Source organism: Mirounga leonina, unplaced genomic scaffold, assembly GCF_011800145.1.
Source record: "Mirounga leonina isolate KUSES-001 unplaced genomic scaffold, KU_Mleo_1.0 Mir_53, whole genome shotgun sequence".
NCBI lineage: Eukaryota > Metazoa > Chordata > Mammalia > Carnivora > Phocidae > Mirounga > Mirounga leonina.
In genome coordinates this window covers 84,238,813-84,264,358 of record NW_023270807.1, presented here as the reverse complement: position 1 = coordinate 84,264,358, position 25,546 = coordinate 84,238,813, and the positions used below count along the sequence as shown (strand labels likewise).

The 25,546-nt window shown below is 34.9% G+C and overlaps 1 protein-coding gene across 3 annotated transcripts in view; it reads left to right on the top strand.

Moving 5' to 3' along the window:
* MED23 (mediator complex subunit 23) overlaps nucleotides 1-25,546 on the top strand; it is a 41,623-nt gene that overhangs the window by 3,377 nt on the left and 12,700 nt on the right. For 2 of the 3 annotated variants that reach the window (XR_004676552.1, XM_034990655.1), the window contains exons 5-19: nucleotides 1,302-1,413; nucleotides 2,308-2,406; nucleotides 2,981-3,082; nucleotides 3,753-3,822; nucleotides 5,097-5,209; nucleotides 6,716-6,811; nucleotides 7,355-7,372; nucleotides 12,426-12,626; nucleotides 14,469-14,612; nucleotides 16,462-16,607; nucleotides 17,580-17,825; nucleotides 20,053-20,195; nucleotides 21,215-21,389; nucleotides 22,079-22,242; nucleotides 24,644-24,768. Coding sequence is in view for 2 of the 3 variants with exons in the window: in XM_034990655.1 (XP_034846546.1) it covers nucleotides 1,302-1,413; nucleotides 2,308-2,406; nucleotides 2,981-3,082; nucleotides 3,753-3,822; nucleotides 5,097-5,209; nucleotides 6,716-6,811; nucleotides 7,355-7,372; nucleotides 12,426-12,626; nucleotides 14,469-14,612; nucleotides 16,462-16,607; nucleotides 17,580-17,825; nucleotides 20,053-20,195; nucleotides 21,215-21,389; nucleotides 22,079-22,242; nucleotides 24,644-24,768 (1,954 nt within the window). In the remaining variant the exon portion in view is untranslated. The remainder of the gene's footprint in view (nucleotides 1-1,301; nucleotides 1,414-2,307; nucleotides 2,407-2,980; nucleotides 3,083-3,752; nucleotides 3,823-5,096; nucleotides 5,210-6,715; nucleotides 6,812-7,354; nucleotides 7,373-12,425; nucleotides 12,627-14,468; nucleotides 14,613-16,461; nucleotides 16,608-17,579; nucleotides 17,826-20,052; nucleotides 20,196-21,214; nucleotides 21,390-22,078; nucleotides 22,243-24,643; nucleotides 24,769-25,546) is intronic. The other variant, XM_034990656.1, reaches the window with a different exon arrangement.

Below are 25,546 nucleotides of genomic sequence, written 5' to 3'. Positions count from 1 at the left end.
GGGTGGCTCCGTCATTAAGCGTCTGCCTTTGGCTCAGGTCATGATCCCAGGGTCCTGGGATCGAGTCCCACATTGGGCTCCTTGCTTGGCAGAGAGCCTGCTTCTCCCTCTCCCACTCCCCCTGCTTGTGTTCCCTCTCTCACTGTGTCTCTCTCTGTCAAATAAATAAATAAAATCTTTAAAAAAAAAAAAAAAAAAAAACAAGTAATCCTTCATAAAACCTCAGGTTTTAGTTTCTAGGATGTAGTATTCTTAGAATTGTATATTTTTTTTAATAATATTTTATTTTATTATTATTATTTTTAAAGATTTTATTTATTTATTTCAGAGAGAGAGAATGAGAGAGAGCAGATGAGAGGGGGGAGGGTCAGAGGGAGAAGCAGACTCCCTGCTGAGCAGGGAGCCCGATGCGGGACTCAATCCCGGGACTCCAGGTTCATGACCTGAGCCGAAGGCAGTCGCTTAACCAACTGAGCCACCCAGGCGCCCTAGAATTGTATATTTAAAGGTTCAAAACCAGGCAGCCTTTACCTTTCAGCCCAGGGGCTACGATCATTTAACATTTTATTAATACTCATGGTTATAGTGGTTGACTGAGTTGAGTAGGCAGTTTTATCTCAGGGTCTTGTGACTGCAATCCAATGGTGGCTATGGCTGTAGTTACGACAAAGGTTTCCCCATTCATATGTCTGGTGGTTGATGCCTGGCTGTCATCTGGAACCTTAGCTGGGGCTGTTGGCTGGAACCTACACAGGCTCTGTCCATGTGACCTGGACTTTCCTACAGCATGATGGTGTCCAAGACCAAGCATTCAAAAGAAGGCTAGGGAGAAGTTGCATTACCTTGTCTTGGGGGTCGTAAGTGTCCCTTTTGCCATAGTCTTAGGCCTGCCCACGTTTAGGGGAAGAGAATGTAGACCCTTCTCCCACCTCTTCATGGGAGGAGTATCAGTGTTACCCTTCAGAAGAGCATGTAGGATTGAAAAGCTTGTTGCAGCCATCTTGGAAAAATACAATCTACCACAAACTGATAGATGGTAAACATTTAATCAATAGCTTTTGGTAAATTTCTTTCTAGTAAAAATATAACAATATTTAGTTCTGTTTTGGATTCTATCTTTCACACAAGTAAAAAACATAATACACCATATATATAATTTTTTTTTAACTATTCTTGAGTAGTAATGTACCTTTCTGAAGAACAAAATGACATATATCATATCCAAAGTACACAGACCTTGGCTATTGGAGAACTTGGCAAAATTCTGTCTTGTAACTGGAATGGGTATTCTTATTTTCTAGGATGGTTTGTGAATCCCTGATAAACTCCGACACACTTGAATGGGAAAGAACACAACTTTGGTCCTTAACATTTAAACTGGTTCGGAAAATAATTGGGGGAGTGGATTACAAGGTATTTTTTCCTAATTAGAAAAAATAATCACTTTCAGACATGAATAATTTTTCAGTGTGTATATCTTAATTTCTGATGGGAGAAATGAAGTGGAAGCGTTTACAAAATCTATGTTTTGTTATATTTCCTAAGGGGACTTAAAATTGCTCAGTTTTTTTGTTTTTTTCTCTCTCTCTTTAGTTTTCTTAGCAGGTTAACATGAAGTTTTTACCTTCTTATTTGTATGGTGCTTTATAATTGTTTCTAATTTCTCTCATGTGTATGTTTTGTCTGTCTTTTTTACAAGATTGATCACACAGTTTATACTCAATAAATGCATGTAGAATGAAATTTCTTCTCCATGTATCAGATTCTGCTCTAAAGTAATGCAACTGGTAATAGATAAGAGGAGATGACCAATTAACAGACTAGCTTTATTGGATAAGTGATGGATGAGAAGGGGGAATAAAGTTAGAATATGACAAAGGGAGTGAGCAGAAGGAATCACCTTCCGGAAAGTTTAACATTATGGCCCATGTCTCAGAGTATTTTCAGGTTCTATTCAAATTATTTCTGCCTCTAAGCCCAAATTAAGCTTTTTGGACTGTTGTAACAGTAGAAACTCTTGTAATGTTGTGAGGGTCCAGAAAGCTTAGCAGAGTGTGGAAAGATTAATTTTTATTTGTAAGGGACTTTCTTTGTTCATTCATATTCTTTAGAATTCTATTTTGGAACATGACTCTTCGTTTGGGCTAATGTTAGGGACTTGAATGGGAGCTCTGATTCAGAAAAATTAAAGATGTGATCTTGAAGGTAACTTTTTTCCTGAGTATATAATGTTGAAATCTTTAGGTGTTTTAACTAGCACAGGGGGCACTACTTAGTTTTAACCTATGGGTTTTTTTCTTATATCAGGGTGTTCGAGATCTCTTAAAAGTGATTTTGGAGAAAATCTTGACAATTCCCAATACAGTGAGCTCAGCTGTTGTTCAGCAGCTTCTAGCAGCAAGAGAGGTAATTTAGACATGTCTGCAGTTCATTGATCATAACCTCAAAAAAAAATAGTTTTATATAGTTCTGTGCCTTTAAAACATGGTAGTCTGTGGACTGTTCCATTTGGGTACTTCTACAAAAATCACTTTTAGTTTTAAAGATGCTGTTTTATTTGTATTATATTTCAAAAGAAAATTTTAAACTTTAACTCATGGCTTTTAATTGAGAAAACAACAATATAGACATTAAAGTATTTTTAGCTGTTAAAAGACTTTAGCCTATGGGCCACTTAAAAGATCTTTGTGCTTTGTAACTGATGTTGCAAGAATTATAACTTTGGTCAGTTGCTTTCCTGTTGGAGTCTACCAGTATTTAAAGCAATGTTACTTAGTGACATCCATTTCATTGTTCATTAATCTTCATTTTTAGAGATTCTTCACATATAAATGAATTCTTTGTGCTACAGATTAAGCCCAATAAATCCATGAAGTAATATCTTTGCTTTTAATATCTTTGTTGTTGCCACTGTTGCATTTAAAGGGCTTTTCTGTGGAACTAACCAGGAAGAATAACGTTGCTCCTTTATTTTTCTTAGGTTATAGCATATATCTTGGAAAGAAATGCCTGTTTATTACCAGCCTACTTTGCAGTCACAGAGATTAGGAAACTATATCCTGAAGGAAAACTTCCACACTGGGTAAATCTGATATTTTCCAAGTTTTGGGGGGGAGCAATTTTAATAAAAAATAGTTATATTAATCTTATTTTTGTGTGCTTATTTTTAAAATGGTCACTTTTATCCTGAGATAAAATGTACTTTTTTATCATTATAATGTATTTCTTTTATTTCTCTGCTATCCTGTTGAGACAGTTTCTTTTCTTTTTTTTTTCTTTTTAAGATTTATTTCTTTATTAGAGAGAGAGAACGCGCCTGGGGTGGGGGAGGCAGAGGGAGTGGGGGAGAGAGAATCTCAAGCAGACTGACTCCCTGTTGAGCACAGAGCCTGACACAGGGCTTGATCTCACAACACCAAGATCGTGACCTGAGCCAAAATCAAGAGTTGGACAGTTAACCAATGGAGCCACCAGGCACCCCAAGACAGTTTCTATATCATGTGTGAAAATATGCCAGCTTCATGAAATATCAAAGGACCTGGTGGTATGATTTGGCTTAATTCAGGGACAGATGAACTGGGAAGTAATTGTTTGAAAGGAAGTGAAAGAGGACTGACTTTTGAGTAATTTTTATATGCCAGGTATTGTATTAAATCTTTACGTACTATCTCATTTTACATAAATGATGGTTATATTCAAAGCAATTTTGATTTTATTTTTATACTTATATATGTTTTTTGTTTTGTTTTTAGTTACTTGGAAACCTGGTATCAGACTTTGTGGATACCTTCAGGCCCACAGCAAGGATAAATTCCATTTGTGGTAGGATTATAATTTAAAATGTACTAAATAGTACCTGGTTTTTAGTGAACTATTCAACAGAATTGGCAGATGGTATCTTACACATGTCTTGGTGGTTTGTCATTTTGGTAATTCTGTAGAAGCTTAATAATAGCCATTTACTTGTTTTCGCGTACTTTGTTTGCAGAGTATAGGGAGGGAAAAGCAACTGTCTGGACTGGGTCTAAGCTTCAGATAGAATCATTCTAGAAGACATGTTTCCTGGTAACTAGAGGGAACTTTTAATACAGCTAGTAAACCACCATGGAATCTCCAGGCAACTAGAAGTCTCAATTGACCATCCCTGTGTGTCCATAGTACACAAGACTCAGGCTCTTTAAGCCCATTCCAATTCACGCTTTTGCTCTGTACTTCATTTATTTTGTTTTTCATTTTTTCATGTTTTCTTTCATTCTCAGAATTTGCTTTTAAAAACAAGCATGTGATTTGGCAATTTGTGCAGTGCCCAGCACTGTCTGGGTATATAGACCATTATTTAGTCAGTGACCAAATTTTGAACACTTCTTGTGAGTCGGGTGCTATTCTAGATTGGAAATACAAAGATAAAACAAGTAGACGCTAGACAGATAATTCTCAGACTTCTAGCTTTTGTAGCTGAGTGGATATTGATATCATTTAATGAATTCTGGAAGTGGTGCAGGCTTGAGAAGGATGATGAGTTCAATTTAAGATCTGTTAAGCTTGAGGTCCGTGGGAGACATCCAGGTGACAGTATTCATTAGGCAGTTGGATATATGAGTTGATGGTCATATGCTACATCTAAGGCCTCTAGGAACATCATGCATAAAGTTAATCATGTTGACCCTAGACTAGAGATCTGCAAACTTTTTTTATGAATGGTGATACAATAAATATTTTAGGCTTTGTGAGCTATACAATCTGTTGCAGCTATTCAACTCTGCCATTATAGTGGGAAAGCATCAGTGTCCCAATAAGACTTTACAGAAATAGGTGGCAAGCTGCATCTGGCCCATGGATTATAGTTTGCCGATCTTTATCCTATATACTTGGACAAATGCCATTATTTTGGGGTTTGGAAGGCCTGTACAATTGGTCTCCAACCATCTGGACTAAAAATAATCAAAGAAAATTCCTAAAAGTTATATCTAATTACAACCTTTTTAAAATCAGTGCCTGATTCAGAATAGATATTTATTAAATATTCATAGAGTGAATGAAGGACCAGGCATTTGTGTTCACATTTACTTTAAAACCATTTTTTGTAATACATACAGGCCGCTGCAGCCTTCTGCCAGTTGTAAATAACTCAGGAGCCATTTGTAATTCATGGAAATTGGATCCTGCAACTCTTCGTTTTCCTTTGAAAGGCCTTTTGCCATATGATAAGGTATGTTGATGAATATAATGGAACTTTGGTCCATCTAACAGTCTTCATCCTGGATTATATGATGTGTTATGCTAAATTGTCTCTTCATAGACTGAAGAAGTATATATTTAATGAAAAATAGTTTATGGTTTATCACTTGATTCTGGTATCCAAGTATACCCTGTGGTTTGTAATATTGGATGTTTATGCTCCAGTTGGCCCCAACAAAGCACTTAGATTAAGAAAATTGAATCTTTATAATGGAAACCTTTTTATTCTTCCTTTGCAAAGTGAGGACCAAAAATGAATTTGCACTTCTCTTAAAATTTGAAGAGTGAGCTCTCCTTTGTTAGATTTTTAATTTTTATTTTTTTTTAAGTTTTTAAAAAATTTATTTAAGTAATCTCTGCACCCAGCATAGGGCTTGAACTCAGGACCTCGAGATCAAGAGTCGCATGTTCTTCCGACTGACCCAGCCAGGTGCCCCTACCTGTGTTAGATTTTTTTAAATGGGGGATGAAGAAGACAAAAGTGGAGTAGAATGGTCTCAAAAGAAAAAAATCTACAAGTATCAATAAAATGAAGTATGAGATATAGACCTAAAGCTAGAATGAAATTTGATAGATTCATTATAGTATCTTGGGGGTTGAAATGGTTACAGAGCAGGGTAAGAGGAGGACTAGAGATTTTTTTTTTTTTTTTTTTTGGACTAGAGATTTTTCATGTAAATGTTTCACGTTAAAAATGATGTACAGAATGATTAGGAAACTAGTCCAGAAGCGAGGAGAGGGAAATAGTGAAACTAAGGTCGCAATCCTGGACTCTTGGCATATTAGTCAGCAAAACTTAGGAATGTGAAAAAGTGGTAAACTAAATGGAATTTACAGTTATCTTGATAGCAGTAATATTGAAAATAGATCAATTCTTTATGTATTTACTGTATGCCAGCCACTGTTGTAAGAACTTTTTTGCAGTAACCCTTATTCTCAACTATCATCTTAGTACCTCCATTATACAGATGATGAAACTGAGTAATTTGACTAAGGCCCCATGTTTACGAAATGGTAGAATGAGGATTTGAACTCAATCTGATTTCAGAATCTGCACTTTGACCCCTGTACTATCAAGTCATTTCTCCTCTCCAAATTTGGAAGTAGTGTGTTTGTTTACACTTGTATGAAAGTGATTGGAAACTACCTCCATTCCTCTTTGGTTAGATTTCTGAGCAGAAAATGCTTTCCTTACAGTGATGCTTAAGACTCTCCTGTGACAGTAACTGAAGTCTTTCTAAATTGAGCTTCTGTATGACCTTGGGCAAGTCCCTTCACCTCAGTTATATCTCCTATCAAATGAGGGGTGGGATCAGATTAACTGTAAGCACTAAAATCCTATGATTTTTTCCCACTAGATACTGCCTACTGTGTGAAGGTAACAAGTGCCTTTAGCAGATTTTTTTATCCCAATTTCAAATTTGAATTAACATTTACTTTGATCTTGAAGCAATAATTTTTTTTATTTTCTTTAAAGGATCTGTTTGAACCACAGACTGCTTTGTTGAGATATGTATTGGAGCAGCCTTATTCCAGGGATATGGTCTGCAATATGCTAGGTTTAAATAAGCAGGTACTGTACTATGCTGGAAACCAAGTAAATTCTGCATAGAATCTGCACTATTCTTTTCTCTTTTCTTTGCTAGAGCTAACTGAGCAAAACAGTTAAGAACTATTTGGTGATTTTTTTTTAATATATGGTTTATTAAACAGTGTATTGTTCCTGTTATTTATATATTGCTTTAAAAATGTTTAAATTAAAAAGGAGATATTTTAAAAGTTGGTTTATTTTGCATTGCTTTTTTTTCTATAAGGCCAGTCTCAAGTATACCTTTTGCCAGAGAAACCTACACATGTCTTAACCATAATTTTTTATTTTTTTTGTTGTTTGGGTGCCTATTTTTATAACCCTTGGTATCTTCAGCGTGGCCTGACTGCTGATTTTTCCCCCCCTTTTTGGTATATGTTTGTTTTTGGTGGTTTAACATGTGGGAGGGTTTGTGCTGACTCTGGGTTCCTTGAGGCTGGCCTCATAGTCACTGTTTTGTCTTTTCTTTTTTTCTTCCTTTATTTTTGTTCTGTCCTGTCTTGTCCTGCCCATCCTCCAATGCTCTAGACCTTGAACATTGCTCAGGTATGTTCACAACCTTACTGTTGTATTGTGACTAACGATACGCTGGCCGCTTTGTAGCCACTGATTCCATTTAGAGAATACATGTATGGTCGGGGCTTGAAATTGGCAGGACCATGCTGAGACCAAGGCCACTAAAATGAATTTCTTCTTGGGATATGAGAGTTGTTTTTGGTGGATTGTTTTTGGTTTTGGTTTTTGGTGTTTGTTTTTTTATATATTTTTTTCTTTTTTCTTTTTTCTTTTTTCCTTTTTCTTTTTTTTTTAAGAGACAACACCTGGCACACAATAACGCCTGTCACTTTTTGATGGGTTGTTTTTCCTTTCCACTCCATTTTACTTTTTTTTTTTTTTTTTAATACTTTCGGCCAAAGCTTGCCTTGTGGAATTTTCAGAGATGGAAAGATTTATGGTGGCCTTTATCTTTCCAGATTATTAAAACATAAATAAAAAACATCTATAAAAATACTTACGTTGCTTTGCCTTAAAACAAAAACAAATTAAAAACAAAACAAAAAAGAGGAAAAACTTTAATAGAGTTACGTTATTTTAAAAGTTGGAGTGGTAAACTTTATACAGGGAAGGTTTTTTTGGAAACATGGGGATTGACTAAGAAATGTCACACTCTTAGGTGACCCCACACCTGCTTGACAAACACCCTTCTTTGTCAGTCTTTGCCAGAAGTGTCCTCCTCCTAGAGTGGGCTCCTTGCAATTGAAGCTCACCTGTAGTAGGAGAAAAACACTGTGGCCAAACTTTATAAACCAAACTCTTATACAGTCCCAAGTCTGTTCCAGGACTTTTCACCTTTGAGATTTTAAACAAAATAGTGGTTCCAATTATTTTTGTTAAAAAATTTTTGAGCCCAACATATTAAAATAGACCAGCTTTTTTATTTTAAAAAGACGTTCTTGTCTAGGTTATATAAAATAGCGTTACTGTTTGCAATACTATAGTGAAGGTTGTGCCAGTGCTTCCATTTATAAAGCCCTATTTTTAAGGACATATAGCTTGGCCATAAAACTTGCTCAGTGTTGAAACTTTGCATGCCAAACCTCACCCTAGTAGCAGTATCTCTTTTATTATTTTAAGTTTTTTCTTCTGAAAAATTTACCAATTTTCCTTGTTTGGACAAGCCTATGTACATGTGAAACTGAAACTGCTTCACACTACAGTGTCTGACAGTTACTTCATATAACCTGTCAATTTAACATCTTAAATACCAAGTCATTAATTCTGATCAACTTTCACTTGAGTTAGAGGTAAGTATTCAGTCAACTTTGAAAGAATGCTTCATGCTCTGTCTTAAAATTAATTTTTGCAATGAACTTAAAGTCATACTTGACTCAATTTTTCTTACAGTTTGGTGGATAAATGTACCCATGGTCATTTGAGCTGCGAGTACCTTCCCCCAGATATCCTTAGTTATCATTAGCTTTTTTCTCTTGGTATGCAGCTCTTCTCAAAGTAGAAGTTGACAAAACAATTCATAGAAGAGTATTTCTGATTTGATTATTTTAATAACAAGTTTCAACCTAAAAAAAGTTTATGACTAAGACATAAATCCATAAAAAATAAAGTTTATAATGGAAATGCTGACAGAACATTATTAGTATTGGTCCCACTGTAAACATTGTCAAAAGTTCACAATTCATCAGTAATTGTTTTGGTAGAAAACTCTGTAGTGAATGGACTGTAGATGGAAGATATATGCTGAATTGACTTGATATATTATTTTTACCACCTGGAAAGTAGAGTAGAAAATGAGAATACAAAGTATAAACATATGATTAAAAATAAACAAGTGATCTTACTACATCTTTTATCATTACAGAACTATATCCTGCACTATACTTTCTTATCCTTTCTCTAGCAATGCAATAATTTACTTAAAGCTTGAAACCTTTTAAGAGCTATCCATATTGCATTTTCCAGTAGGAATTGGGCTATATATTATCCTAAAGTCGGTCACATTCAGAAGGTCATAAATAGCCCAGTTGTGACCAGCAAAGTGGAGGGTTCACAGTGGAAGAATCCTGTTTTGTGTGTTTACACAACTTTGTGTTCTTTCTGCTGAATAAGAACATTACAAAACAGATACACTCCTCAAGCTTTTTTGTGGTGGTGTGTAAATTCTGGCTACCCTGAGACATTGAGGTACTAGACTAATCACTCAGTTATCTTTGAAAGGCACCATTGAAAGTGGTATTAACTGGCATAGGGCTCCAATTCTGATTGGCAGAGAATATGATAAATGGCATACAAAGGGATTTCTCTTCCCAACTTGTCCTGAATAGGTATTGCTCTAAAATTGATTTCTAGCACTGAAATAATGATTTGAAATTAAGTCCACCTCACTACAATATGTCAAAATTTTACAACAAAAGCAGTACCAGAACTGTTACATCAAAATTGTCGGGGGCCACTTAATATAGGATATGGTTATTTAGAGTGAAAAGCATTACCATTTGCCATTTGAAATAGTGGTGGGAAAGAATCAGGGGCATGAGTAGAGGTTAATGCTAGTGTTTCTATTAATGCCTTGTGCCTCATTTTCAGCTTTTACCAAAGCTGAAAATTAAATAAGTTTCCAGTGCAGTTTGAGCTACTATACAGAAATCAAGTTGTTAAAATATTGAACTTAGATTCTTACTGTTTAAACAGGTTTTAACTAAATATGCATATAGCTAATTTGACTTACATGCCTATATCTTGAAGACTTAAATTTACAAAAGCACATTGTAAATAGCCATAGACAAAGCATCCAGTGGCTTACCAAATTACCATAGCCTCGTGATTGATAATTAATCTTTATCAAATTATTAAACTGCTTTACAAATTTACATTTATTCCACTTTGTAAAATAATCTACATGGTGGAGAATATTAATTTTAATGTACTTATTTTTTAGTAATGAAAACTAAAGTTAAACTTATTCTCAAGTAATTAACACATCATTTTCTATTTCAGCGGGGTTTTTTTCTTTCTTTTCTTTTTCTTTTTCTTTCTTTTTTTTGATATTAATAAAATTGGCAAATAAACAAAGGAACTAAGCTATCCCCAAAATCAGTTTGAGAAATATCCTTGGCTTTAACCAAAACACCGGGGAAACATGGAGTTAATCCTGATAGATGTTCTGCCACACTCAGACACCAGGGCATTGGATACCATAGGGGTTCCAGACTAATGTAATTCTTAACAGAAAATTTAGAGGTAATTTGAGTCGTGGTATGTATTGAAAGATCATCAGCTTTAACTGTAAATTTCCCAGTTCTTACTTTGTCAAAATCTTAATATTTTTGGTTTTCCTCTTTAAATCATTAACTATATGACCATTACAACACAGTTAAAGATATGTAGGTAAAAATCTAGTTTTTTAAAAAATAAATAGCTAATACTAAAAAGGGAAATTCCAAAATGACTCAGGTGCTAAAAACCAATTTTATTTAGTTCTTTTTTCCTGAAGTGGACTAATGGAAGACCATCGTGGATGGAGGAATAGATGACAAATTGGTTAGTTTCCAAACTAGAAGCAAATTCCCATCACTAATGAAAAATTCCTACTGGAAATCCTGGCTTTACTTCTTTTCACAAATTTTTCTGACTCTTGTATACTTTGAATGATTTCACTCTAAATTTGTGTTGTCTGACACATTTCTTAGGTTGTTGGTGGTTGGCAGAACTAGTGAATTTCAAGCCCTGTACACAGTAGTTTTGCATGCTGATTTAAGAAATAGTTTGTAGTGTTGTCTGTTGCACTTTGCTCTGCTTCATAATGATAATTACATTTGGAGGGAAAGTACTGTAGTCTCAACTGGTGGTGTTACTATTGCTATTTGTAAACCTGTAATGTGGTTGAACTGTGATCATGGCATTGTGTTTTGGAAAAACTATGAAACAACCATTGATGCTTACTGTTTTGGATAGATGTTTGTTTTATTTGCATGCTTTAAGAAAGTGCAGCTATATTGGAGCTTTACAAGTTTGGAGCTGGCAAAGAGCATGCAAAAGAGGGGATGCTACTCATTATGTTTTGTTTTTTTCCAAATCTGTCCCCATTTTGCATTTTTTCCCTAAATTTAAAGAAATCATATCCCTTTTTCATGGCAAAAGACTAATAATCATGTCTAAAGTTTAGAGGGAAAGCATCTGTATTAGTAATTGTATTCACTAGAAAGGCTTCCAACTGCCTGGCCATTAAGTTATATAACATATTTTATAAAAGAAATATGAAAATGGCTTAAAATATGGCTTAACATATTTCTTTTGGTAAAAGTATATTTTTTTAAATCACTTTTAAAAGCATAAATCTTTTTGCCTCTAGAAAGGGAAGTTGCATTTTCATTTTTAGTGTTTAAATTCAATTCTTGTTTTAGATTTTAAAATAGTCTAATTTAAAATTAAAGCTGCATTATGTTTGGCTTCTAAGAAGGAAGAGCAGAGATTAACTTTGAGATCAGTGTTTTTGTAGAGGAAGTTTCCATTTCAGTATCAGGATCAATAACACACATTGAAAAACAGATACTGAGTAATCTGGCAGCTATTTAGATATACCTCTGTATGTAAAGTTAGTATAAACTTGTGGTGGTTGCTTTAAAATACATAGATTCTCTCTGCTTTGTTTGCTCTCATCACAATATTTGATTCTTGGAGATTCAGGGTTTTTATATTTTGAGTTAGAATGCAAAATTAATACTGCTATCCTCATTTCATATGCTTTTTAAATTATCTTTTTTTCAAAGGATAAATAACAAAATTTTCTACTGTGCAGTGCCCCTTGTCAAATTGAAACAATGACGTGTGTAGTGAAAGCCAGAAGTTAATAAGACTTAGTCTGTTTTCCATGAAATCTGAAAAGTAATTTTTTTATGGAACTCATCCTCTATGATAATGTAACATGATGCAGCTTTAATAGACTAAATCTAACCTTAACTTTCTAAGTTCAACTTCATTCCATGCTTCTCAGCCTCTTGTTACAATTAATGCCCATTAACCAGTAACTTCTAAAACTAACCGGGAGGTTTTTGGAATACTGTATCTAATCTCTGCCCTACAGCACAAACAGCGCTGCCCTGTGCTGGAGGACCAGTTGGTGGATCTGGTGGTTTATGCCATGGAGCGGTCCGAGACTGAGGAGAAGTTTGACGATGGCGGAACAAGCCAACTCCTGTGGCAGCATCTCTCAAGTCAGCTCATTTTCTTTGTGCTTTTCCAGTTTGCAAGTTTTCCACACATGGTCCTTTCTCTTCATCAGAAGGTAAGTGCTAAATCTTTCATCAGAGCCACTTCACCTGTTGATTAGTATGTTTTAGACTGGTATGGACATTGCCTTGTGATTTCAACAATGACAGAAGTTCTTAGCCCTAATTTCTGTTTTGTGCGGTGCTTTTATGGTTTCTAAACTTTACACTTTCTTATCACTGTAAATATTGGATTCAGTCATTCATTCCACATATTCAGAGTGCAAGGACCAGGGGATACAAAATGAGAAGGCAGTGGGGTACCCTCAAGGAGCTCCTTACTATTGGGAAGATACAGGAGTAAACAATGTGATTACAATTTAATAGTTCACATAATGGAAGCGTGTTTTCCTGCAGTAGGTATGAAGGAGAACAGTTCCTATTCAAGACATCAGGAATGGCTTTATCAAGGAGATCTTGAAGCTAGCACTTGAAGGACAAGTAGAAATTTGCCAAGAGGAAAAGATAAGAAAGTGTTTCCATTGCAATAACATGATCATTTGGAAAAGGATAAATATGTGTGAGAACTGGAAAGAAAAATATGAACAGGAACATGTTGGTGAGATCAGGAAGGCAAGAAGACAAGACCAGACATGGAAAACTTTATATGGCCAAATGTTTGTTCTAAGGCATTTAGATCCTCTTTGGGAGGCAAATGAGGAGGGGAATGACATCATCATATACAAGTGGGAAAAATTACTGCTAATTGCCACATGTAGGAAGACGGTGACATAAAGAGATGGAAGGGGCCAAAATCAGAGGCAAGGAAATTGGTAAGGGAGCCTTTGCAATGATCTGGGTGGGAGATGCTGACGGCCCAAACCAGAACAGAGGAACCCAAGACCAGGTATACTGAGACAGGTATGCTGAGAATAGGACTTGGCCATGGATAGGTAACAGGGAATAACAGGAGTCTAGGATCACTCACTGGTTTCTGTTTTGGCAGTGAATGAAAAAGTGGGACAATGAATCCAAAATAGGGACTATAAGTGGAAGAGTATGTTTTTGGAAGAGTCGGTTTTATCATAAGATTTTAGTCACATTTGAATGGAAATAAGTGTTGTTGTATCTGTAATAGCTCTACAACATGGATTATTTGGGGGAAACTTTTTTGTAAGCATTGTTAAAATCCTTCCAACCACCAGTGACCCCCACTGCCACCCTTACCACCATTGATTTCTGTTATAATTTGCAGGAAACCAGAAGTGTGTTTTGATAACAACTTCTTGAAGATTTTATTTTATTTATTTATTTTTTTTTTTTAAGATTTTATTTTTTATTTATTTGACAGAGAGACACAGCAAGAGAGGGAACACAAGCAGGGGGAGTGGGAGAGGGAGAAGCAGGCTTCCCGCTGAGCAGGGAGCCTGACATGGGGCTTGATCCCAGGACCCTGGGATCATGACCTGAGCCGAAAGCAGACACTTAACTGACTGAGCCACCCAGGCGCCCCTTGAAGATTTTAAACTAAAAAAAAAAAAAAAAAAAAAAATCCTTTTGGTATCATGAAGTATTCCTTGTGTTGTGATGAGATATTTTAAGTCATGATATCATATTAAACTTGATTCTCTTGCATACATAGGCAACCTAGTTATGTTCTAAAACATTTGACTTTTGATATGCATAGCTATTTTGTGGGTCACGGAGGAAACATACATAGAACATTAAAATAATTTAAAAGGCTTTGCTTGGTGTGTCTTGAGTTGAGACTAAGTACTTTGTAAATGCCGAAGTTAGATGCTAACTTTTGGAGAACAGGGTTTCTCCTGGTTTTTTGTTTTATTTTGTTTTTCTTTAAACTTTACTATATCCATCTCTTTAACCAGCTGTGTAGATGTGTATTTAAACATCTTTTACAGTTAGCAGGGCGAGGACTGATTAAAGGCAGAGATCATCTAATGTGGGTTCTCCTGCAATTCATTTCTGGAAGTATTCAGAAAAATGCACTAGCTGATTTTCTCCCTGTCATGAAGCTCTTTGACCTTCTATACCCAGAAAAAGAAGTAAGTTTTATAAAATAGTTAACAGTGTGTTGAATGGATTATGTCTAATTTATGTTTAGTGTGATTTTGTGGAAAGATCACTGGATTTGGAAGCTGAAAACCTGAGTTCTTTCCCAATTCTGTGACTAACCATAATTGGGAAGGACATCCGTCCCTCTTGACATTAGTTTACTCATATGTGAAGTGAAGAAATTGAACTAGATTATTTCTGGTTTATCTTAAATTACAATTGAACATCTTGTATAGCAAGCTCTTTCTCCGCATTCTAAATAGGTTTACATAAAAGCATTAAGCTGTTTTAATCTATACATGTCATTGACCAAATAACATTAGTATCTGTTAATATCTTTTGTTTGTTTGCCAATTGAGTGTGTTCCCCATTTCATTATATGAGTATTTGAGTAAAATATGGTCTATATTGATTGCCATTTTTAAAAATACATTTTGTTATGGAAATTTTTAAATGCACAAAAAAGGTAGAGTGAATAGAAAAATAAACTCCTATGTACTCATCACCAAGAAATATTTTTTTAAGTTTTTTATTAGTTTCAGGTGTATAATGCAATGATTCAACAATTCTATGCATTACTCAGTGCTCATCTTGATAAGTGTACTCTTTAATCCCCATCACCTCTTTCACCCATCTCCTCACCCACCTCCCCCCTGGTAACCACCTATTTGTTCTTTGTAGGTAAGAGTATTTCTTGGTTTGTTTCTCTCTCATTTTTTTTTTTCTTTGCTCAGTTGTTTTGTTTCTTAAATTCCACACAGGAGTGATATCATATGTTATTTGTCTTTCTCTGACTGATTTACTTTGCTAAACATTATACTCTCTAGCTCTATCCATGTTGTTGTAAATGGCAAGATTTCATTATTTTTTATGACTGAGTTATTTTCCATCGTATATATATATATATATATATACACACACCATATCTTATTCATTCATCTCTTGATGGACATGAGCTGTTTCCATAATTTGGCTATTGTAGATAATGCTGCAATAAGCATAGGGGTGCATGTGTCCCTTTGAATTTGTGTTTTTGTATTTTAATACCCAGTAGTGCATTCGATTACTGGATCATAGGGTAGTTCTATTTTTAACTTTCTGAGGAACCTCCATACTGTTTTCCATAGTGGCTGCACCAGATTACATTCCCACCAACAGTGCAAGAGTGTTCCTTTTTCTCCACATCCTTGCCGACACTTGTTTCTTGTGTTTTTGAGTTTAGCCATTCTGATAGATGTGAGGGGATATCTCATTGTAGTTTTAAGAAATATCCTTGCTTCATCTTTCTACTCATCTTTTTTGTTAACACTAGACAATTTTAAAGCAAATTCCAGACATCCATGTCATTTCCCCCATCAGTATATAATATATGTATATGTATGATGATGTATATTATTAGTACTTATTTTTTTTTATTAGTACTTATTTAGATTGTATATTTCTTAATTGTTGGATGTTCTTGAAAAGTGTATATGTGACTTAGAAATTCTGTGTTTTCAGCATATTCATCACATTCAGTAAAATTTCATAATGTGTTTTTTTTTAAGAATATAATTTTAAATGATTGTGAATGCCTCGTGACAGTAGGAAAAACTCAACTAAGTGTCTGTGAATTTCTGTTAATTTCTTGGCAAGGAAAAACAATCTTGTAATAGTTTCATTATTTTATAGCTGTTAGATCTTCTGATTTGTATTATTGAATAGTCAAAGAACAATTGAAGTTAAAGGATATTTTAAAAAGAGGTATATCAATAATGAATTATTTAGAATACGTATTTATTAGAATACATATAATTAGTTAATTCTCTTTCCTATAATGTGCATATTGTTACTTTCCAGTATATCCCAGTTCCCGATATTAACAAACCCCAGTCAACTCATGCCTTTGCAATGACTTGCATTTGGATTCATCTCAATAGAAAAGCCCAAAATGACAACTCCAAGCTACAGATTCCAATACCTCATTCCCTAAAGCTTCACCATGAGTAAGTAATTTGTAGGTTAAGTTAATTTTTTTAATTAATAAGTAGTGTATTGTAGGCTACTCTTGGTCTCAGTATTTGTATGAAGTATGGAAATCTCCCCACACCCACTGGGGGTAAAGGTGAATATTTAATGTGTAATGGCCTGCCAAGAAAAACTGACCAATACCTGTATCAGAAAACAACTAGAAAATTTTTATGTGTTTGCAGATATATATATATTTATTTAATTTCCAGGTCTAATTTTTGCTTTTACATGTTTTACCTTAATTAAAGTTCTTATTTTCCAAAAGCATGTGAAAATGTTTCAAAATTTCTTAAGTACTCAGGAGTTGAGAGTGATCTGACAGATGTCTTCACTCTCTGGGCAGCCAGGATTATTTGAGCTGCTCTGGCTGGTGTGCTCCCTTACACCGTTTCCAGAGCTGTGATTACTCAGAGAAGATTGCCTTGTTAGATATAGACTTGGCTTTAGATGGGGTGTTAGGAACACCTGAAATTCCCACCTAGAACTTCTGACAGGACTGCCAAATCTCTTCATAGGAGACTGTAGGGTAGGTGGACTTCACATTTCATTTGGCTTTCCCTTTATGAGACATTCCTTAATCATCTTTTCACAGTGACATCTATAATGAAGCCACATTGTTGTGTTTAACCAGATAGATAATAAATAGAAACAAAGTTCATGAATTCTTGAGTTATCTCTTCATTATCTGAATCCTAGTGCTGTGTGTATAGTAATACTTAACAAATATCCATTAATTGATAACTTGTGATTACTTAAGTTCTTTTTGAAAGGCTACTCAAACTTTTCTATGTTTCCACTCTACATTTTGGGCAGAAACTGTCACATCTGTAGGAATAAAGATAGTATTAGTAAATCATTTCATGAAATTAAATGTTTTTTAAAGCACAGAGTTAACATTCTGGAAATTATTTGCATTGTTTACTGTTTAATGGTACTTGAAATTTTAGGTTCCTACAGCAGAGTCTTAGAAATAAGAGTTTACAAATGAATGACTATAAGATTGCCCTGCTGTGTAATGCATACTCTACAAATTCAGAATGTTTTACATTACCCATGGGAGCTCTGGTAGAAACTATTTATGGAAATGGAATTATGAGAGTACCTCTTCCTGGAACGAGCTGCTTGGCTTCAGCATCTATTACTCCCTTACCCATGAACCTCCTGGATTCACTGACAGTTCATGCCAAAATGAGGTATGTTCTTTTTATTTATTTGCTCCTGTGTCAGGAAATTGATATCAGTGTAGTATAGGCTTTATTTCATGATTATGTATGTGTTCTATGGTTAGGTACATTTTTTTTGAAATGATTAGGTTTATTTTATTACAAAAATGATATTTACTTATTTTTTTAAGGTTTTATTTATTTGAGAGAGAGCACGTGCGCACGCACGAGCAGGGGGAGGGGCAGAGGGAGCGGCAGGCAGAGGGAGAAGCAGACTCCCCACTGAGCAAGGAGCCCGATATGGGGCTCGATCCCAGGACCCCGGGATTGTGACCTGAGCTGAAGGCAGACATTTAACCGACTGAGCCACCCAGGCATCCCAAAAGTGGTATTATAGGAATTCTAGAGTGTACAAATAAACCTCAAGAAAATATTGAGAAATAAACACTGTAAAATTTTTTGGTGTATGTTCTGAGTCTTTTTTTCTGTGTATAAATATATGCATTTATGGGTTGGGATTTTTCTTTTAACAAAATGGATTCTTACTGCAATAGTTTTGTTTTTTTTTAAGATTTTATTTATTTGAGAGAGAGTTGGGGAGAGAGAGAGAGATCAGCGGGAGGAGGGGCAGAGAGAGAGGGAGAAGTAGACTCCCCTCTGAGCAGGGAGCCAGATGAGGGATTTGATCCCAGGACCCTGAGATCAGGACCTGAGCAGAAGGTGGACGCTTAATCAACTGAGCCACTCAGGCACCCTGCAATACTCTTTTATAACCACCTTTTCCCCATAATAATCGAACAAACACCTCTTTCAGTCTAGTGTTTTTTTAAAAACATCTGTTTTAATTTCTATAAAGAAGTCTTTTGTGTGGCTATATATGTTTATTTAGTCAGTTCCACATTGTTGGACATGAATTATTCACAGTGTCTTAGTATTATAATGATGGCTATGAAAACTGCTTTTAAGGCTGTATTTGCACCTACCTATAATACATTTTGATTAAATAATTTGCTGAAGGTAGAATTGCTGAGTCCAGGGATATGAAAATTATAATGCCTGTACTATATTGATAATAAATAGGGATGCTTTTAGAATTGACATTTGCATAGTTTCTAAAAAGACAGGAATGGCTCTGTTGGTTGTGATTCTAGAACCTCAGGTACCCCTCAGAGCCAAGCTGACAATGTGAGTGAGTGCCACATGGTGCTGAGTGAAAGAGTGCCAGGTGTTCATGCACATGCAAGTATGTGTATCTAGAAGGGATTGAGGCTGACTGAAGCATGCAGGACTTACCTCATGGTGCTGCCATTTTAGCTAATTTCTATAATGTAAGAATGTAGACTAGTATAGCTAGATCTTCTAAATTTTTTTGAGAAGGGCTAGAAATCCAGATTTTCATTTCTAGTCTTTTAGCTCTTAAGTATTGGCTCAAAGTTCAGACACTATGTAGGTAAAGGAGAATGTATCCGTGGGACATCAGTTCTAGAAGAGCCATGCTCTTTTTCTAATGGTAAACATTGTCATAGCATTATATATGTGCTTTACCTGCTTGTGTGACAGAGTTGAGGAAAACCGTGTTAGAACCCAACATTTGGATCTTAGCAGTGATTTTTTTAAGTAATTCTGTAATAAAAGTCATTTAATTTCTGAAATAGTTTGTTACATATTTGAAAAAGAAAAACAGACTAAAACCATACATGCTCTTTTTGTTTAAATTATTTTGGGGTTTGTTTTTGGTTTTTGTGTGTTTTAGTCTTTTTTTTTTTTTTAATTCAAATGTGTTTTTATGAGTCATACCCAAATTTTGCTTTTCCATGTGCAGAGGGATCCTGATGTGCATTGAAAGCATCATGGAAACCAGAATTAGTCTCAGGTTGTACAGTGCATCACTACCAAGTGTCCTGTACAACTTAAATGATTAAAATGGAGCTCATGCATTCATGTATTTAAGTTTAGATTTTTTTTTTCTGAAGATTTTATTTATTTGTCAGAACGAGAGATAGAGAATGTGAGAGTGAGTACACAAGCAAGGGGAATGGCAGGCAGAGGGAGAAGCAGGCTCCTCACTGAGCAAGGAGCCGGATGCGGACTCGATCCCAGGACCCTGGGATCATGACCTGAGCTGAAGGCAGACGCTTAACAGACTGAGCCACCCAGGCGCCCCTAAGTTTAGATTTATACCAAGTTCCCTATAAGTAGAGTAACTGCTTATCTATGTCAAAAATAAGGCTTTTTCTTTTCTTTTGTTTTTCCTCAGCCTTATCCATAGCATTGCTACCAGAGTGATAAAACTTGCTCATGCAAAATCCAGTGTGGCCTTGGCTCCAGCCCTAGTGGAAACTTACAGTCGTTTATTGGTCTATATGGAAATAGAGTCCTTGGGCATCAAAGGATTTATCAGTAAGACAGAACTTTCTGGTGTTTATAACCATTAACCCATTCATTAATTCAATAGGTATTCTTTTAGGTGCCGGGGATGCAATAGTATGCAGATGTCACTTCCATCATAGAGATTACCTGCTAATGAGGGGGACAGACAAAGAAATAAAGTATGGACTATGTCAGATGATAAGTCTTAAGGAGAAAAATCAATCAAAAAAGAGGGATAAGAGTGTGAGAGTGAGGAGAGTGAGTTGTACTTTAAAGTTATGATAAGAAAGAGGTGTTGTGTTAAGTGTTTGGGATGCAGTGAGCTAGACAGACATGGTACCTATTCTCATGCAGGAATGTGTGGTCCCATGTGCTTCTTTTGCTGGTTTGCCCCTGGGGCTAAGTCTGACTGGCAATAGGGAAGGAGTTTTCCTGCATTTCAGGAGATGGCTTATAGATCTCTTAGTTGTTAGCAGTTCTAAGTAATAGATACTTTCTAATATAGAAGTGTTTTTCTGATTCATGGTAATTACAACTTTTTACTAATACAGCATAATTTTAATTTGAACCATAATTACTCTTCTTCCCAGATAATTGAGGGTTGAATACAGCTTTTTTGGGAGAGAGGAAGGAATAAGAGTGGGTGTCATGCAATTTGTATATTAAAAAATGATCCTTATACTTCAAAAGACTGGGAACATTACGTTATAAAAGTAAAAGAAAATAAAAAAAATAAAAGACAACTGAAGTGAGGAAGGGTAATTTTTTTTTCATATGTTGTCTCATTTTTTTCAGATGAACTTGAGTATCATTTGTCATATTCCAGCCAAAAAAAAAAAAAAGCAGACTTGGTATTCTAATTAAGATACAGATTTTTTTTCCTTACCATTAAAGGAGAAATTAATGGAGAAAATTTGGAAAGAGTCTGCGTGTGTGTGTGTGTGTTCATGATCAAATCTTTATGTAGATTTTACTCCATGTGACTTTTCTTCAGTACTTTTAATTCATAGCTTTTATAATTGGTACCTTAAATTGTCTTATTCCTCAAGGTCAACTTTTACCAACTGTTTTCAAGTCCCATGCATGGGGGATCTTACACACACTTCTTGAGATGTTCAGCTACCGGATGCACCACATCCAGCCTCATTATAGAGTGCAGCTCCTGAGCCATCTTCATACTCTAGCCGCAGTTGCACAAACCAACCAGAACCAGCTCCATCTCTGGTGAGCTCTTGGATGACGGTCTTTCCTTAAGATTTCTTAGAAACTTTGTTGAACATGGGGAACTTAATCCTTTATAGTATTTGTATTCATATGTCATAAATCTCCTCTGCTTCTAGAGTCTTTTATTTCCAGTACAGAAGAAGTAGAGGACAGCTTTTTAAATAAGAAGTTATTAAGGTAGTTCAATCCTCACCTAGTGCTCTTTGGCCTGAGAATAAGTACTTCCAAGGCTTTTGACAAAATGTTCTAATTTAGCCCTTAAGAATATTGGATTTAAATACACTTCAGATTAAGGTTATATTATCATGTCACTTTGATTTTGCTCTAAGTGAAAATATATTTGATTGAAAAATATAATTTTTGAAATGCTGTATATCCAGGTGAAATTGTTTAGTCCTATAAGCTACAAGCTATCTTTTTCAAATGTGTAAATAATGTCGGTTTTGCTATAAAATTTGGCACCTCGGTGTTTTGTTTTTGTTTTTTTTTTGGCACCTCAGGTTTTTAAAACAAATTAAAGCTCATTTTCACGTAAAGGAGGAGGGTGTTTTTTTAATCAAAGAAGAGGAATTCATAGTTTGCATGTTTTTTTCCATTTTAATTAACCTAGAATTAGGTTTAATTCTAAAATTCTAAAATTTTATATGCAACTTAATTTTTTCATTTCTTTTTGTTCTCCCACCTTTCAGTGTTGAGAGCACTGCACTTAGGCTTATAACAGCATTAGGGAGCTCAGAGGTACAGCCACAGTTCACACGCTTCCTGAGTGATCCCAAAACGGTGCTATCCGCAGAATCTGAAGAGCTGAACCGGGCCTTGATATTGACCTTAGCTAGAGCAACTCACGTAACAGGTAACAGTGAATATGGTGATTATCACCAACAAAAACAGATGAATTAGAGCATGCAGTGTTCCTACTGATTATTAAGGGGATAACATACTGAAAAGATCCATTTCATTTGTTTAAAAAAAAAAATAGTTGTTTAATACCTTTAATCATTAATGGAGGTTCTTCTGTGTACTATCATTTTAACTGAGTTGAGCTTCAGTTTTCAACCATTTTACATCATTTTTAAGTAGTGGTTCTTGAGATTTTTGGTCTCAGGACCACTTTACACTCTTAAAAAAAGAAATTCCCAAAGATTTTCATTTATATGGGTTATATCAATATTTACTTTATTAGATATTAAGATACATGCTTTTTAAAATTTTTTTTATTTAAATTCAATTTAGTTAATATGCACTGTATTATTAGTTGGATGCTTTTTTAATATTTTTTAATTCACTTAAAAATAATGAACTTGTTACATATTAACATAAATGGCATATTTTTTTGTGAAAAATAAACTATATATTCTCTAGAACAAAACTTTAGTGAGAAAAGGCACCACTGTTTCACATTTTTTGCATCTCTCTTTAATATCTGATGTAAAAGAAGCTTTGCTGGATCTTATATTTACTTCTACATTTCATTTATTGCAATATGTTATTTTAGAACTGAAAAAAAATATGGCCCCACACAGGTATGAGGTTGGAAAGGGAGGAGTACTTTAATGGCCTTTTCCGGTAATTGTCAATATTCTTTGATGTCACACAAAATTGGACAAGTAATGGTTTCTTAAACTTAGTTGCACTGTAGAATCGAAGTTCTATCAGTTAACTTTTTGTACTCTATTACATTATAATCCTTTGGTCTGTTTTGCACACCTAATGGATTTTTTTAATTCATGTATATTTTATAACTATGAATTTGTTTTTGGAAAGCTTTGGTTCACTGAGTTATGTAGATCTTAAAATGTTGGCACACTTCATTATACAGTATCATAAAATTACATTTGTTAGTATCACTGCAAATTTCATTAGGAAAATTGTTAAGTTTTAGAAAACTATCAGGCTTATAGTAGTGGATACAAGTTTTCCAAAATTTTGATTTTTCACTTGAAAAGTCAGATTTTATCATTGGCAAAAGATGTGGTCATTTGTTTTCCTTGAAGTAACAGGCTCCCTTTGTTAATTTTCAAGAAAATTTCTGCTTAATGCCCAAGTCCGAATAACTGTAGTTTTCTGTCAGATGTTCTTTCAAGTAAAAATGGAATTCCATAAAAAAAAAAAAAGAGCTTATTTAACTCGATATTCCACACTTGATCTTAGCCAAAAGGCCAAGAAGCAATTTAACTCGATATTCAAACAATTGCACAAGTACTTTTACTTAGGATACCCATCGTACTTTGATGTGTAGCTAGGACACTTTATGCATACTTCCATTTTTATCACAACATAAGATTAGAGGTACTTAAGGGCTAGGATATAGTCCTTTTCACTACTTTAAGAATAGTCTTGAGTAAAACTGGCACTTCCCCTCTACTCCCCCCACCCGCCCTGAGAGTGTGGTGAAGATTACAATGGCTGTTAGTATAGTCTGGTGCCACTGTTTGATTGTTCTGAGGGCCAGCAGTTTTGCTTACCATACCTTTGCTGCATCAGTGCACATATCAACACAGTGAAAAGATCAGTATTATCTTAGTAGTATTATTTTAATAGTTTTGATGTCATCGAATCCTTAAAAGGATATTGGGGACCCACAGAATCTGCAGACCACACTTTGAGAACTGCTGTTTTAAAGAAATAGTTATTGAATTTAGCAACCTCAAATACATTTGTGTAAACTATCTTATTTTACATAAATTAACCTTCTTGATTTAAAGAGTTAAAGTCTTATAGCTGTTTCAACCACTAGAAAAGATACCTACTTTCTTAATTCTGTTTCCTTGGCCCAATAAAGTGCTGATACCTCATTGTCAGAGTGAACTACATGAGCGATCGTGGTGGGCCTGTATCACTGTTAGATCATTGGTGCTCTGTAACCTTAAAAAAAAAAAAAAGATTGCAGGAGCACCTGGGTGTCTCAGTCCATTAAGCGTCCAACTCTTGATCTCAGCTCAGGTCTTAATCTTAGGGTCATGATTTCAAGTCCCATGTTGGGCTCCACGCTGGGTGTGGAGCTTACTTAAATAAAAAAAAAAAAGATTGCAATGTCTTTTGTCTTCTTTTCAAAAATTATGTTCATTTTACTAATGTAATAATTCAAATCATTTATAAACTAAGAGAATATAGGTTTAAACTGAATATAACTAGCTAAGCAGTGAGTGTATTACAGTGAAATTCAATGGGTTTACATAATTGTTACTTTCTCTGTGATAGTTATGAATTGTGGGTCATTTATATCTGGATTACATCTGTTTGTTTATGTTTAGATTTTTTTACAGGCTCTGATTCAATTCAGGGAACTTGGTGTAAAGACATACTTCAGACCATCATGAGTTTTACTCCTCATAACTGGGCGTCACACACTCTTAGCTGTTTTCCAGGCCCACTACAGGTAATTTGGTCTTGAATTACATATTGAATGTATACAAAATCATTCTTCCATTTAATATATATGAAATCATTCTTTCCCGTTAATTCATTTCTTCCCATTTAGTATTATTCTAGAGAGCTTGTTTTAGTGATATCCAAAGGAAATTAACTTTTATTTCTTTTTTTAAAAAATCTTTTGCTATTCCAAAGTCTCTTGAGTTGTTCCCTGTCATACTCCAGGATTGGATATGTTCCTAAAAATATAATTTTGGTTTCGTCTTATTAGTTAACAGTCTTAGAACCTTGTGAGAATGAACATATCACCTGAAAAAAAGGTTTCTCTCTCTTAGAACTGAAATGGGGAGAAATACAGCTTAACAAAGCTTCACAGAATACACATTGTTACACTTGACTGAATTTTTTTTAATCACACAGAAAGACTATAAACTTGGCTTTTATAATATGGAGAAAGGAAAACCTCATCTGTCCTCTACTTTTCAGAGAAAAGTTTAAAAGCATAATGAACATCTGCTTTCTAGAACTTCCAATAGGGTTAGAGCAAACTTATCAGAATTACCTAGAGGGCTTGCTCAGATAGACTGCTGAGCTTCCAATTCAGTAGGTCTAGAATGGGGTCCAAGTCTACATTTCTTACAGGTCCCAGGTGATGCTGATTGATGGTCTGAGATAGTATAATGGATTTTCCTTATAGAGATAATAAAATATGTAACCAAAAGGTACATAAATTTCTTTTTTTTTTTTTAAAGATGAACAGAAGTATCAACAGGTGATTGAGGAAG